At 36.8% G+C, this 15,996-nt stretch overlaps 1 protein-coding gene across 3 annotated transcripts; it reads left to right on the top strand.

The window, feature by feature from the left end:
• Positions 1-6,926: 6,926 nt before the first annotated feature.
• LOC115976885 (polypyrimidine tract-binding protein homolog 1) lies at positions 6,927-14,916 on the top strand. Of its 3 annotated transcripts, none has more exons than XR_004088440.1 (10): positions 6,927-7,209; positions 8,347-8,556; positions 10,315-10,377; positions 10,458-10,531; positions 10,665-10,760; positions 11,867-11,924; positions 11,999-12,103; positions 12,190-12,271; positions 13,835-14,063; positions 14,172-14,471. XR_004088440.1 is itself a non-coding variant. In XM_031098404.1 (10 exons), exons 1-10 carry the CDS (start codon positions 7,027-7,029, stop codon positions 14,667-14,669), a joined length of 1,482 nt encoding a protein of 493 aa, XP_030954264.1. In that variant the 5' UTR covers positions 6,927-7,026; the 3' UTR covers positions 14,670-14,916. The 3 variants fall into 3 exon arrangements, 2 of the variants coding, with proteins under 2 accessions (XP_030954264.1, XP_030954265.1); XM_031098404.1 differs by having other exon boundaries at positions 13,835-13,947; positions 14,172-14,916; XM_031098405.1 differs by having other exon boundaries at positions 13,835-13,900; positions 14,172-14,828.
• The last annotated feature ends 1,080 nt before the right edge of the window (positions 14,917-15,996 follow it).

The following is a 15,996-nucleotide window of genomic DNA, read 5'->3' as shown; positions in this document are numbered from 1 at the left end:
TAAATACAAACCCTTCATATTATCGTTCACAAAAGCTACCATGTGCAGTTAATATTGCATTACACCCATCACTAAAAGAAAAAACTAATTAGGTAAGATGTGCATTTAGAACCCCCCCCCCCTAAACTATGGGGTTGTAGAAACCCTATACTTTTTAACTTAGCTAATTTAGTACCTACAACTTTGTGATAAATAGCTAATCACATCTACCACCTCTGAACCTGCTTGCACGAGTAGTCTAATCTGGCCCCTTGAAATAACAACTTTCTCGTCAAAGCCTAACAAAGGTGAATCATAAGCTGTCAAATCTTCAGGCTTTAAGTTTAGCCCTTTGTACAAATCAGGGTACATAATCTCTACCCTGCTATCCTGATCCACCAACACCCTCTTCACATTGTACCCTCCTATCCTGAGGGTGACCACTAGGGCATCATCATGTGACTGTATGGTTCCAATCTTGTCCTCATCCAAGAAACTCAATATTGGTCGAATCTCCATCCTATCCCTCTTCGGCTCAAGGTTAGAGTCCTTGGTAGGTGGCCGAGCTACAGGCATCACCCTGAGGGGTGAGAACCAATTCTCCCTGGAGCAGCGAAGATGACATTAATTGTGCCCAAAGGTGGCCTTGAAAAATATCTCTTTGAGATCTGGATCTTGCTTGGCCGCTTTGCCCACTGGCCAGATGTAGGAATTGCTTTAACTTTCCATCTCTGACTAGCTATTCTAAATGATTCCACAAAGTTCTGCAATCTTCTGTGGTGTGTCCTCGCTCCTGGTGGTATTGACAATGAAGGTTTTGATTACACTTCATTGGGTCTTCGCCCATTTTATTTGTCCATCTAAAGTATGGCTTATTCTTAATCTTTTCCAAGACTTGATGTACCGGTTCCCTGAACACTGTGCCAACCACTTAGGTAGCAATAAACCCTAACTGTCCAGCAAAGTCTCTTCGAGGCCGATTATTGCTGTATATGTTCGACCTGAAATCCCTTCTATCCTGAGGGATAACCTTAGCTCTCCCTTTCCCTTGCTGTTGGTCTTCCTCGACCTGTTTATACTCGCCAATACGGTCCATGAGCCGCCACAGACTCCTTACAAGCTTCTTGGACAACGACTTTCTCAAATCATGCTCGGCAGGTAGGTCGATCTTGAAAGTCCTTATGGCCACATCATCAAAGTCCTCATCATCAAAGTCCTCATCGATCTCATTGAACATCTCCCAGTATCTGTCTGAGTACGTTTTCAGGGTCTCTCCTTCTCACATGGTCATAGGCAATAGGAAGTCTAAGGATTGGGAAACCCTACTACAAGTCACAAACTTGGCCCCAAATGCCCTAGTGAGCTCCTTAAAGGAGCTAATAGAACCTTCTCTTAGACCATCGAACCATCTCATTACCACAGACCCTAGATTGAATGGGAATACCTTGCACATTAAGGTCTTGTTCTTGGAGTGAACGGCCATCATCTGGTTGAAGTGACTCACATGTTCTACAAGGTCTATTCAACTATTGTACATGGTGAATATTGGTTAAGCAAACCGCTTAGGAAATTTTCCTCCTTCGATTCTGCGTGTGAAAGGTGATCCAAAATTTTGGTTTAACGCTTTGCTCATAAAGTAATTTCTCAGACCTTTGCAAGATGAGCCCTTATCTTTGTGCTCATAGGGGCTGTTTTCATCACATGAGAAAGACTCATTGGGGGGAGTCCTTGACTTGGGCCTGTAACTGCCATCTCTACCATCGTCAGAGGAGGAGCCAGAATTGGAAAGAGATCGTCTTCATCGCTCGTGGCACAACTTCTTCCTCAAATGATCAATCTCCAGTTACATGGCTCTAGTATTCTCCTCATGAGAGACGTGGCTCCCATCTCGAGACTAGCTCCTGCTAGTATGGGTGATATGCACACTAACTTCCCGGCTCCTTCTTTGCTCAAGATTGAGAAAATGATCTTGACATTGGGACATCATAGATTCCTCCTGATTTGGACCTGAACATACCATAACTGAACGTTAAACTTACCATAACACAAGAAATTCCCACAGACGGTGCCAATTGTAAGGACCCAATTTGGTTCCCATAGTCTAAAGGGTTAAAGGATTTAGGCTCAAAGAGCTCATTACAATAAATTTGTAGAAAATGTGTTAGAAAACTAGGCTTTAATGAGTTAGACAACAATTATAGTTGGCCCAGATGATAAGAAAGAAAAGATAAACTAATTTATCTGAAGAAAATCGTCCTTGGCACAATCTGAGGAGATCGGTTTTTGTATATATCTTCTTTGAATTTGGTTACAAGTCCAGCTCTTATTCCTATGGTATTTTTCTCTTCTTTTTCCGATCCCCTCTCTTCAAGGTATTCTTTCTCTTTTATATTGTCTTCCTTCTTTCATCTCCACCTTCCACATGTAAACAAGGTTTCTGATATTGATTCTTGTCCTATTAACATCTTCCTGAAGTCTCTTGTTGTAGCTGTAAGGTTAAAAATTACTGTTCAGGTATTACTTTCACATTAATGCGGTCAGAAAGTTAGTTACAAAGCATTCAATGCAGTGGTAGCAGCTTTCTCTTAGATATTTCATAGTTCCCCTTTGTCCTGTGCCTTCATGATGTGTATCCTTATCAATAGAATCTCTCGAAACGTTGTCCTAGATGGCAGACCACACCTTCAGACCTTTGCTTTGCTCAGCCAATGAGGCATTTCTCCTCGGACCACCTTCTTGGGCTCTTATGACTAAACCCCACCCCTTCATTTACTAACGTAGACTCCCATGATGTCGTTTACTCGTCCTCGGATTAGACTCTCGGCCCAACATATATATAGATATATACTACTGGGCCTATCACACCTACATATGCCATCTATTATTTCAATTTTCTAAAATAAATATATAAATAACCCATCATATTTAGGTAATTAAAATAATAGAAGGCATAAATTTAGCATTTAATAAAATAGATGAATATGTAGCATGTTTTTATTTGTGGAATATATAGTGGAGTAGGAAAAGTGGGATAGAAAATTTAAACTCCCTTCCACTACGCTCTAAAATGTTCCCAAATTTTTTTCTCATCTCCCATCTCCCACGCTTTATACATCATGTTCGAAACAACTTCGAGCTCCTCCTTTTCACCAGCGCCAGTGGTCCTCATCGGCGGCTTATCTCTCTCTTGACAATGGTACAACGCATGGCAACTAAATGTTAGTGGTTCATGTTACTAGAGATTACATTCCTTCATTGTACCTTATGAATTATACCCTTGACCATTTTTTAAATTAATTAATATAATATGCTATTACAATTTATTTTAAATATTTTTTGTTTTTATTATGCGTTTTGGTATTATTGAATGATCACTTTTTAAATAACGGGAAGGGGCTTTGTTATTAATGTTTTAAATATTATTTTGTACTATAGGTATTGGTAATTATTACACTTTTATACAAAATGATGATACAAAGGAACCCTACATTTTATATCATTTAAAATATGAGGTTGTATTCGTCTAGTTTTAAGAAATTTTAAATCTTTGACCAAAACACACATGCGCGCTCACTTGCGTGCGCGCACACACACTCTCTCTCTCTCTCTCTCTCTCTCACACCAAATCAACTCTTATAGGCATTAACCGATGATTCAAAAACAAGGAGAAAATCAAATCATAATTGATCACATTTTTGTTTTGACTTTTTATTGTTCTATCAAATGAGAAAGGCATTATTGACAAGGAAAGGGAGCATAACAAGGCAAGAGGAAGGACAAAACCCACCATAATGGACTATAATGCATAGGGAGGCACAACAATGCTAGATATGGCTTCTAATGATTACAATATGCCCTCCTATGATGGTGGTAGTGAGTGGTGCAACCTAGATTTGGCCTACCTTCAACGAGATAGGTTCGACTGGTTGGTTTTGGCTAATCAGACCCCTATTATGCATTTTGTTGAAAATAAACAGGTCTTAAGGAGTGAAACTCGTTGCAAGGATCAAAACTAGTTGAAACTTACCAAATTGGCTTGACTTGAGGAGGGGGGGAGGGCATGAGTAAGGGTGTCCATGGGTCGAGTTCGGCCAAATTGTCCACCAACTCGCATTTTATCTGACTTTATACTAAAATTCTGTACTTGCTATTAACTAGTAGAGCATTCTTGTTGAGAATAACTAGGTTTTAAGGAGTGAAACTCATTGCAAGGGTCAAAGCCAGTTGAGACTTACCAAATTGGCTTGAGTATAGGGGCACGAGTTAAGGCATCCATGAGTAGAGTTTGGCCAATTTGTCCACCGACCTACACTTTACATAACTTTATACTAAAATTACATACTTTGTTATTGATCGGTGGAGTATGGGTCCAATCCCTAAGCTTTCAGATTTTCGATTATTAGATTGATTAATGACGATGCACAAAATCGTTAGTGAATTGGATGTCCACACGCAAGATGAATGAGGTACCTAAAGAACAAAAAGGTAAAGAACCTACAGAGAACACCGGTGGGGTGTCGGTCAAAGTCTGCCTAAAGGTTAAGTTAAAGATGGAGGAATCTCCAATAACTCAAAAGTGTAAGAGTTAGAAAATTGCACATACCTTGTAGAATGGGAGACTTGGTGCTTATATAGTGGTGTAGAGCTGACCAAGATCCCATGAACATAAGATCTTTTCTTGTAGGGAAGATATGAAGTTAATGTTTCAAGATCTTACAGCTTTACTTCCTATTCTAAGAGGATACGAATGTGTAGAAGATCTTTGGATGTGGTATACAAGTTCTTTCCATATAGGGATGCATAAGTGGAGAACACGCAAAGGCGTGGGACTATGTGTAATCCACCATCGGTATTGGATAACCCGACTGGTGATTCTATACCCGATGGGAGAAATGGATATGGGTAGGGAAGTTTCCTTTCATTGGAATTAGACCTAAAGAGGGAACTCTAACCCAAAAGGCATCCTTACCCCAAAGGATACTCTAAAATTGAAGGGTACTTTTACCCTGAAGGGTGAAAGGCGTTCGAGAATTTCTTAGTTAAAAATACTCTATCAATTAAAGTCGCCATCATCCTCAACGATGGCGGCGCATGGCAAAAAGCTTGAGATGTCCATCAAGTTTGGTGTGGATATCTCATTATAATTGAAAGAAATCTCGCAAAATCGACAAGAATCTTGCAAAATTGACAAGAATCTTGTAGGGAAGATATGGAGTTAATGTTCCAAGATCTTAAGGCTTTACTTTCCGTACTGGGAGGATACGAATATGTAGAAGGATCTTTGGATGTGGTGTGCAAGTTCTTTCCATATAGGGATGTATGAGTAAATAACACGCAAAAGCGTGGGACTAGGTGTAATCCACTATTAGAACGGATAACCTGACGAGTGATTCTATACCTGACGAGAGAAATGGATAGGGGTAGGGAAGTTGCCTTTCGCTGGTATTAGACCTGAAGAGGGAACTCTAACCCGAAGGGCATCCTTACTCGAAGGATACTTTAAACTCGAATGGTACTTTTACTCTAAAAGTTGAAAGAAGTTAGAAAATTTCTTAGTTAAAAATATTCCCTATCAATTAAAGCTGTCATCATCCTCAACGATGGTGGCATGTGGCAAAAAGCTTAAGATGTCCATCAAGTTTAGTGGATATCTCACTATAATTGGAAGAAATCTCGCAAAATCAACAAGAACCTTGCCAGATTTTGCAGATATCTTGTTATCTGATGAGATATTTGCATGATATGACAAGATTTGAATGGTGAAGAGTAGTGTTAAGGCTTAAGAGCAAATGATTTATGACAAGGAGTGAAATCTCAATTGAAACCAAATTTTTTGGATGTGAAGAATTGCCATTAGAACTAATGGGTATTGGTTTCCTTAATTTGCAATCGTCATCAATCGACACAACAATTGTATTAAGTGGTTTTTTATTCTAATAGCTTTGGTTGGGTGGTTTGATCGAGTCCAAATATGGGTTGGATAGCCTTATCCAAGAGCATTTGATTAGTTTAGGCAAAAAGTATAGGATCACACACTTTGATACATCTTTGACACATGGAAAGACGATTAAATTACTTTCCACTAAGTACAGACGTGAACTTGTGTGCAAGTAATGTCACACATTAACAAAAGTGCAAACCCCAACATAAGGTGCCCATAGGTAAGGAAAAGTGTTTGGACTTTGGACTAACTATAAACCCAGAAGTCTTTGGTTCGATTTCTAGTTGAGGCATTTCACGTTTACTTTATGCTTGCTTGGTGGGAGTGTGTAGTCATCCAAGGTTTGCCCCTTAGGGGTGGTCCACTTGACTATATCTTGAGGGGTTTCAAACAAATATACAAGTTTAGTCAAAGTGTACAGGCATATGTGTGTAAAAAATATGATTTTTTATTTTTTTGAATAAGAAATATATGATGTTTGGCTACACATTCATTCTTTTTTTTTTTTTAAATAATGACAACATGCTGCTAACTTTGCAGCTTGAATCCTTTCCTCCCTAAACTCTAAGCACTTTGTGCATGAGAGGTGCCAATTCATTCATTTATTATTTATACTATATATAAGAGAATTTTTCTCTTTTAACTAGACTTATATGTATTTCAAAAATATAAGAGTAACTTCATTTAGAAATAGGTTCATAAATGTTAAATAACAAATTTCATTTTGAATGCAAAAAAAAACTCCTAAAATTTATGATTTTTTTTCCTACACGTTCAAAAAATAAATTACACTTATTTATAAAGTTTATCATTTTTATTTGTTTAAAAAATAAAAAAATATAAAGTTTATCATTTTTATTGGTTTAAAAAATAAAAAAATATATTTCTAAATAGAAGAACTTCGGTGTACGCTCTTGTTTTATTTAAGCATGTTGCCGCCAAGGAGAAAACGGTAAATTGACAAAAAGCCAACACACACTACTCACTCTGTCCCATATAAAACTTTCAGATTTACACCTCGTTCACATTGACCTCTAGAGCTTTCAAATCTTTCTCGGGAAAATCCTTGCACTTTCTCGACAGCCAAACACCGAAGAAAACCCTAGATGTCGACCTCCGGGCAGCCCCAGTTCCGGTACACCCAGACCCCATCAAAGGTCCTCCATCTCCGCAATCTCCCATGGGAGTGCACTGAGGAGGAGCTCATCGAGCTCTGTAAACCCTTCGGCAAGATCGTCAACACCAAGTGCAACGTCGGCGCTAATCGCAACCAGGCCTTCGTCGAATTCGTAAGCTCTTTTTTACTGTTCGCTTCTCTTTGATTCGTTTCGTTTCCGTTTCTGTATAGTTGTGATTTGAATTCATGAATTAAGTTATTAAATTTAGGGTTTTTGGTAATGGGATTCATTTCCCTTTTTTTCAGCTCAAAATTGAAGTTTCTTCATTGTGTATAAGAAGATTCTGTATATTATGAGTGTAAATTCAAGGATTGTGATCTTGTATATGGGTGCAAGTGTAGTTAGCCTACTTGTGGTCTAAAGGTTTGGGAAATGAAATGTTTGATTATAATAGGAAAGTATATGGAAGAGAGCAAGGGAATTGAGTTGGTTCTAGTGAAGAAGAAAAGGGGATTAAGAAGATAGCATAGAAAGAGAAGTAAAGAATTTGCATTAACTTTCATAATGAGAAGGAATATGCGGGTGCCTAGTTCATGTCTGATCTTCCACACTTGTATTATGCGCTGCTGGGCTGGTTTGCAGCCTTGGGCTCATTACATTAAGTTGATAAAATGAGGGCTTTGGTGAAGAGGGAATTTGAGTTTGGGTGGAATGGGGTTTTGTTGAGTTGTTGAGTTGCTAAACTGGGGAATGGATGTTTAATGAGGCACTGTTGGTGTTGATTGAAGGCCAAGGAACTGAGAGAGAAGTTGTGGTGGGTTTAAGTAAATTCTCTTTGGTGTTATGTGTTAATGTTGTTTGCAACAGTTTATCTAGGACTGTTTTGGTTCTTATCCATTTGCAATGGTAGAAAACAGTCAACAAGTTTTCTTTTTTTTTTTTTTGGGGGAGGGGGGGGAACCATGTTTTAGTACCTTTTCATAAGGTTTATATACATCAGAGTTGATAACACATGTAGTTTTAGATGCTAGAAACTTAAAGTGGCAATTAGCAGCCTAGAATTGAAAGAGTATGTTGATGATGGGATTTTCTTTACCCCGTAATTTACGCATCTAACAAATGCCCCAGGGATTGGAAATGTATTATTTTTCATAGAGTGACTTTAAGCTGCTTTCTGGACATGCATTTTTCCCTCTCCTAAGTGCACATAGTATAGTGTTTGTTTCATTATTATTATTATTGTTTATATTGTACCTATGTATCTTCGGGTAGGGACTATGTATTTATGATAGAGATAAAACTTTGCAGGGTGATTTAAATCAAGCAATTTCAATGGTTTCATATTACGCATCATCTTCAGAGCCTGCACAAGTTCGTGGTAAAACTGTGTATATTCAATATTCAAATAGACATGAAATTGTCAACAACAAAAGTCCCGGTGATGTTCCCGGAAATGTCTTATTGGTAACCATTGAGGGTGTAGAGGCTGGCGACGTTAGCATTGACGTTATTCACTTGGTAAGTGTGTTCTGACTCGATCATTTTTTGTCTTTCAGATTTTACAGATTTTTAGTTTGTAAAGGTGCATGAAAAGCTGAAGTGATCTTTTAAAATTTTTAATTTTGCAAAGCATATGTTGGGTTTATGTATGTTTTTTTTCCCCTGAATAAGTATTTGATTTTTTGGGTGAATATGTAAACAAAGTTGTTTCCTCCATGCAATGGCAGAAGCCTTCAGGCAAATAGTGTAAGCCTTCTAAGATCTACTTTTATAATTTAAACACGACTTTATGGGAAAAGGTTAAATAGAACGTAGAGAATGTTGGTTCTTCAAAGGAACTTAACAACATTTCAATACTCTTTTACGGACATTTTAGTAATTGTCATATGGTTAATGAAATGTGGTTAATGATCCATTAGATGTTGAGCTGTATATAAAGGACAAGGCAATGCAAAAGACTAGGCAAAATTTTGTGCAAATTTCCAGAATAAGAAATATTGTGAATAAAATGTGATTTTCTTTTTCTTGTGCTTGTGACATTGTACATATATCCTTTAGGTGACTACCATTTTGAGTTTTCCTCCTATCAATGCCAAGAGCCTTGTAGCTCAACCGGTTGGCCTGGTGTTTCCAATGGAGACATCTAGAGCTCAAATTCTCCCTTCCCCAATTATTGAATTATAAAAAAGTTATCCTTCTATCAATAAATTTCATTATTACCCATAAAATAAAATTTTATTTTGGACCTGCATGTACATTCCTTATTGGTTGGATGCAACAAACTCGTTTAACTCAAGAACACAAGTGTGCCTAGCTTTGAACCAACTGCAAGAATTTTGTTTGACATATTTAACTGATAAGAACAGACACTACACTTCATCTTAGTCAAAAGGCCGAGTGAGTTATAAGAATTTTGTTTAACACAAAAAACATGTAATCTTTTTAAGAATTGAGAAACATTAATCAGTTTTGTAGTGTATGTACCCCTTGGAACTGAGATCTGAGGTGTGCAAAAGTCACACTTTTGCCTATGCTGGTGCCTTCTGTAGCACATGCTTTGTTGGTATTTTGAAAAGCCTAAAGGGGTTTCTAGGTCAGATTGCACAAAGGTGGGACTGGTGAGCTCTGGAAATGAATTTCAGAAGTTGCCCTTTGTAATGTTTGATTGTTGACAGATTTTGCATTTATTGGTCATTCTTCAGTCTTATGTTAACAAACTCTTGTATAAAAGTCGTAAATGATGTTGATTTTGACTGTTTGACTGTGCTTGGTTTCTGCATGCCTCATATTAGGCATCATGTGACATGTTGGAAAATGTTTTTTCCTTTTTTAGGCACAGCTCCAAAATTTTACAATCCTCATAATTGGTACTCCACATTTTCTGTTTTTGGTTGAAATCTTGGTATTTGGGTTTCATACCTTTCCCTAGTACATATTTTTGGAAATATTGGTTTCATTTTCACCGTTGTAGTTTAATTTTTTTTTCCCTGACATTTTATTTAGGGTTAGCATCCTGATTGAATTATGTGGTGATGTCTCTTATTTAAATTCTTTTGTGTGGAGACAGTTTGGAATTATAATCATGTACGTCATACACCTTTCTAAGGTCACGCATATATGTACAGGTGTCATTCTGCACTTATTTCTCATCCATTTGGAATTTCCTTTTTTTTGTCCTGTAGTATCTACACCTGGCCCGGTTTCTAATAGTTATCTTATCTTTTGTCTTTATGATATTAATATGATGGGATCATAATTATTGGAATTTTTTAACAGGTATTTTCTGCATTTGGCTTTGTGCATAAAATTGCTACTTTTGAGAAGGCTGCAGGTTTCCAGGTGTGATGTCAACAGCCAGTGGATCCTTTTGACATTTCATTTGTCTGGCTATATTATTCTTACTTTTTGGCATTTTGTAGGCATTAATCCAGTTCTCTGATGCTGAGACTGCATCTGCAGCAAGGAATGCATTAAATGAAAGAAGCATACCCAGGTATACCTAGCTTTTGTCCCCCCAATTAAACTCCCCCCACCAAAAAAAAAAAACCATCTCCTTTGGACTTTACTAAGTGGGAAGTGTCTTAATGTTTATGTCTGCTAATCATGTTATAATGATTTACATTCAGGTATCTGCTTCCAGAGCATGTTAATTCATGTCACTTGCGTATTTCATATTCTGCACACACTGATCTGAACATCAAGTTCCAGTCTCACAGAAGCAGGTAACAATGGACTCGAGATTCTGTAAACTGTTCATTTACCTTCTTAAGTTCTTTTGTTGTCGACCCTGTTCGTTAACCAAATCCTTTGCCTTTGTTCTTATATGCTATTGATTTTGGCTTTAGAAATTTGCTAATTGATGTCTACAATTTTTGTCATCTAGGGGGTTAGTGAAGCCTGGTAGGCAGAACACAGATGTGTTGTCATGGCCGCTTAGTAATCTCCTCAATCTTTTGATAATAGTTTAATGCATTTGTTGATGTCATAGTAGTGAGAGTTCCTTATTTATTATTTTGGAAATGCATTGGGTGACACAAATGCTTCTTGATGGAGACAATCTTTGTCATCTTGGACAATCAGTCCCAAGAACTTCATATTTATTCTTGCTATAGTTTACTTAGAAGAGAAAAATAACTTCATAATTATTTTTACTAGAGCTTATTTTTAGTCTTGTTTTCTAGTATCTTGATATTTTCTATATGGTATTCTATTTGAAACATGGCAAGGATAATTATTTTCTATATCTACATTACTTTATACTAAAATTTTGGTGTCGGCAAAAGGTGCATCCAAGTTATTTCCTTATCTTTTCAGGAGAACAATTTGTTCTAATGTCTTAATCATCATTTTAATTGCTACATTTTAAATCTAACTATATTGATGTTACTTTGAGAGAATATGTTGCAAATGGCATGGCTTGCTAGATAACTAAAGGAGAAATATATAATGTATCTATATGCTTCTTTTCCTGATATGATCCATTTTTATTTTATGAAACTGGACCTTTTTTAGTCTGTCAGATATTATCACCATTGTCACCACTTGACTTTCACCATAGTCTCTCTGGAATCATGAATTTATCTGTCACAAAGTATACTTTAATATAGTCTTAATGTGTTGCCTTTATTTGTTCATTTTCAGCTTGTTTGAATGTACATATATCTTCTTGTCAGTCTTTGCTTTAATATGGTTGTATTTATGCTTTTTTTTTTTTTATAGGTAATATGGTTGTATTTATACACGGTAACAGTTTCAAAAAGTTGTATATTAGTATTATTGTGTATAACGACATTTGATTGGTGTGGACTTTATTTGCATGATCCTGCAGGGACTATACAAATCCATACCTTCCTGTGAATCCTACTGCAATTGAGGGAATTGTGCAGGTAACTTCTTGTTCGTGGAACATCCCATTGTATTTTGCAGTTGTGAGTGTACACTAACAAGCTGTCATGTCCAGCCTGCTGTAGGGCCTGATGGAAAAAAGAAAGAACTCGAGAGCAATGTGCTTCTTGCTTCAATTGAGAACATGCAGTATGCTGTCACTGTGGATGTTCTTCACACGGTGAGGGTTATATGTTTTCCTCTTGTGATGTGATAATCAACTAGGTGATTTTTACTTATGCATTTGTTCTGGTATACTTGTTACAGGTATTCTCTGCATTTGGTACCGTTCAGAAAATTGCTATATTTGAGAAGAATGGTCAAACTCAGGCACTCGTCCAATATCCCGGTATATAACCTTTTAATCTGGCGATTTAGTTTCCCATGAATTCTGTAGTTCTTTCATATCTCTTTGCATTAATTATGCATTCTTTTACCATAGTGTCTGTCAACTCTCTGGTTCATGCATTTTAAGATGCTTCAAATGCGTGTTTTTTCCTTGGGCTTTTCACTTTGAACAAGAACTGAGAAAGGAAACAATTCTTCATCTTTTGACCGTTTGATTCTCTAATTTTGGCTTATCATTTTTAGGTCCTCTCTCTCTCTCTCTCTCTCTCTCACATTTGCTTGCTTTTCTCTATGCCAAGCATTGAACCTTTAATTGAACCCACAAGTCCCATCCCCTGTGTAACTAGGCCTCAGCCTTTCTATCTTCTTTTTTATTTAATAAAGCTCTTTACTCACTGATTAATTAAAAAAAGGAAAAAAAAAAAAACCCAAGAGTCCCTCCAACATGCCCCATGTTGCTTTCTAGGTGCCATTCCGACCTGGTGTCATTACTGTGCCAGTCAGTTTAGAGACCATTATAATCATGGAATATGTGATCACTAGAAAATGCAGTGTACATTTTAGTAATTCTTTACCTGTTTTCCTTTTATTTATTTATTTTTAAATTTTTTATGAATAATAGAAACTTCATTAAAACAAAAACAAAATATCAGTATACAAGAAATGTACTGAGAGAACAATTAAGGAAAAGAACCAGTGTCTATGAAAGTAAGCAAGGAAGGAGAAGAAGCGTTGGACAGTGCAGCCTTGTAATCAAATGTGTCTTAGTATTTGGGTTTCATTCTCTGTTGTGGATGTCTCATATACCTTATTTTTTAAATTTTTTCACACATACCCAATGTGTCTTGATCCCTGGATCTCACCTTCCGTCTCATTATTATGGGAAGAGGATGTGCCAGTTGAGCTATGGCTCAATTGGCGCCATAATACCTCAAGTTATTGGATAAGAAATGTGGAACTGCCAAGGCTTAAAATTTGCGTGTACAAAATATGAACCTAGTTATCCTTCTGTTCAAATGAACTTATGGACTTGAGTAGATTAAGTCTGTCATTTCACACTCAAAAGAGTCAAAATAGCTTTACTTCTCATTTTCTTTAAGCACCTTTTTTAATTGTTGAAGAATATGGGGCAGAAATGAACTTGAGATCTGTCTACTTGTTTGGGTTAACATATTTTACCTGGGTTTATTGTAGAAAGTCTAATTTTGTTGCCTTGCATATCCACCATTTTAACTTGGTTTTGCCTAATGGTTTTCAGTCATTAGGGGTTCCTGTGATTCTTGATGCTGGCATTAGTATCATATTATGACATAATTTTTAGTGCTTTGTTCCTATATTTCATTTCTCTTCTCTTTCTAGAATGAAAGTGTTATGTTACCATATTTTTTTTGAGAAAAAAAAAATGGTAACATAACACATTTTTAAGGCCTCAGTTGTTGACGGCTCAGTTCCTTTTCGATGTTATTTTGATTTTTTAAGGCTGTTAGCTGATAACTTACCAAAAAGAAAAATAAAAGAAAAAATAAAAAAAGCTGTTGGTTGACTTGTTAATTGTTGTCTTCAGATGTTAATACTGCAGCAGTTGCCAGAGAAGCTTTAGAAGGACATTGCATATATGATGGTGGCTATTGTAAGCTTCATCTATCATACTCTCGTCATACTGATCTCAATGTAAAGGTATAAATATATGATTTTGAGTTAATGTTCATGAGAAAAGATAAAAGGGGAAATAATGTAAAGACGTCCTTAGAAGAAAAAGTGGATCCATTCTAGATCAAATTTGGTACTTAAATGTATGCTTCTTGACACTTAATTGCCCTTTTATAATGAGTACTTATATTTTATTACATGTTTAAGAAAAGCTTCTGAGAATCTGAACTTTTGTTTTACATTTCTTGTAGGCTTACAGTGATAAAAGTAGAGATTATACAATCCCAGATATAAGTTTGCTTGCAGCACAACAAGCGTCAGCGCTCCCTGCTGCTCAACCAGTTTGGCAAAATCCTCAGGCTGGTCCAATGTATCCTGGGAATGATTTTACAGCTCCAGGTGCTGGTCCTGCTCAGTATCCCGGTGGACAGGTATCACCATGGGATCCTAGCATGCAAGCGGGCAGACCTCCATTTGTCTCGGCTCCTAGCACTTATCCTGGTCAAAGTTATGCAGCATCCTCAGTTTCTTCATATGCCTCTGCACCAATGCCATCTAGTTCTTCCCCTCATACACCAACCAGCCAAATTCCTTCTCCTGGGGCATCCATGGGATTATCTCCTGGGGTTCAAGCCAATTTGCGACCTGGTGGCGTTTCATCTCCCAGTCATCTTCAACAAGGGGTTTCTCCAAATGTGCGACCTGGTGGTGCTTCACCTCCTGGTCAGCCTGCATATTATGGCCAATAGGTTGTATCTTCTCTTCTTTGTCTGAATGCAATTTATTAGCATCACCCTCTCTCATAATACACGAACGCATTGTCTACCCTACTCTGAAAGAAACCTGTAACTTAAAATTTTTCTGTGTGACATACTTCAACAAGTTCTAATCTTTTAATTTCAGCCGCATTTGGGGTTTTGGGTGACTATTTTGTCTTGTACCCTTACCTTTTTGAATTTTGATTTTTTGTGTTTTATATATAGTGCTTAGATGTAATGGAAATTGAGTGGTTGACTTGAGATTGGATGACTTGAGAGTTGAGACTCCACAATCATGGAAACCATGGAAATCTCATAAACAGGGTATGACCTGAGATTGGACCTGGTTGGTTAATAAAACTGAATATTTGGTAACGAGAACTTAGAAACCTCTTTTGTATAGAAGTAAAAGGTATGTACGAAGTTAACGTATTAAAAAAGAAATTAACCTTTGTTTCATCAAGAAGCATTACCATTAAAGGCTATGTATTAAGAAATGGAAAGAAAATTAATGGGTGTGATGCTCAAATGATAAATTCTGGTAGCCTGAAAATTTGATTATGCCTCCAATTTGGTGTTAGAACTTAGAAAGGATAGGAGAGCAATTGTCTATACAATGTTTAATCAATAAAATAAGATGACTTTTAAAACTGGGTGAGAACCACCAATATTGTTCAGGCTTGGCATCTATCATTATATGATATTCATTTTGGATGGCAAACGAATTATAATTTTGGTCCCTAATTTATGTCATATTCAATTTTGTCCCTGAATTGTAATTCGTGTCAATTCAGTTCTTAAAACTTTGAATCACAAAATCTTGAAAACGAATATACTGTAAATTGTTTAGGTGTGGTCTTTCTCAGTGTGTAAAAAAAGAAAAAAAAAGAAAAAAAAAAGAAAAAAAGAAAAAAAAAAGAAAGAGAGAAGAAGATGCTTTCCTGCATTGAAGCCATTAAGCCCATCTTTAACCAGTTACCAACCTTATGATTGTTACTAACACGAGAGGGAGGATCTTTACTCCACTAGGAAGGGTTGGGGATTTTAATAGGAATGCCTCTTGTGCAAATTAACTTCTGCAGGGAATAGACAAAATGAGTTTCTCTATCAAGGGTCATGTCAGAGTGTACTTTTTCTTTCAGCTTGACATTGTACTTGAAATGCTTGAATTGAAAACTCACTTCTTGACTGTCCTCCTTTTCTGTGAAATAGAAAAAAGTGTTGCCATAGTTCAGAGTATCTAATGTATCCATGTGGTTGCCATGTGCTGGTGTTAACCTTGAATCATTCAAACCAAAGTTCTGGCTCATGGGCGGTG

The sequence above is a fragment of the Quercus lobata genome, chromosome 2 (genome assembly GCF_001633185.2).
Source record: "Quercus lobata isolate SW786 chromosome 2, ValleyOak3.0 Primary Assembly, whole genome shotgun sequence".
NCBI classification, from domain to species: Eukaryota; Viridiplantae; Streptophyta; class Magnoliopsida; order Fagales; family Fagaceae; genus Quercus; species Quercus lobata.
Note: the sequence above shows the minus strand (reverse complement) of the source record. Positions and strands in the feature narration are given on the sequence as shown.

Excerpts from the sequence above, each read along its gene's own strand:
- LOC115976885 (XM_031098404.1), top strand. The coding sequence starts at position 7,027 with ATGTCGACCTCCGGGCAGCCCCAGTTCCGGTACACCCAGACCCCATCA. Across the intron at positions 10,378-10,457 it reads AGAAGGCTGCAGGTTTCCAG|GCATTAATCCAGTTCTCTGA; the intron begins GTGTGATGTCAA and ends GGCATTTTGTAG. Across the intron at positions 10,532-10,664 it reads AATGAAAGAAGCATACCCAG|GTATCTGCTTCCAGAGCATG; the intron begins GTATACCTAGCT and ends ATTTACATTCAG.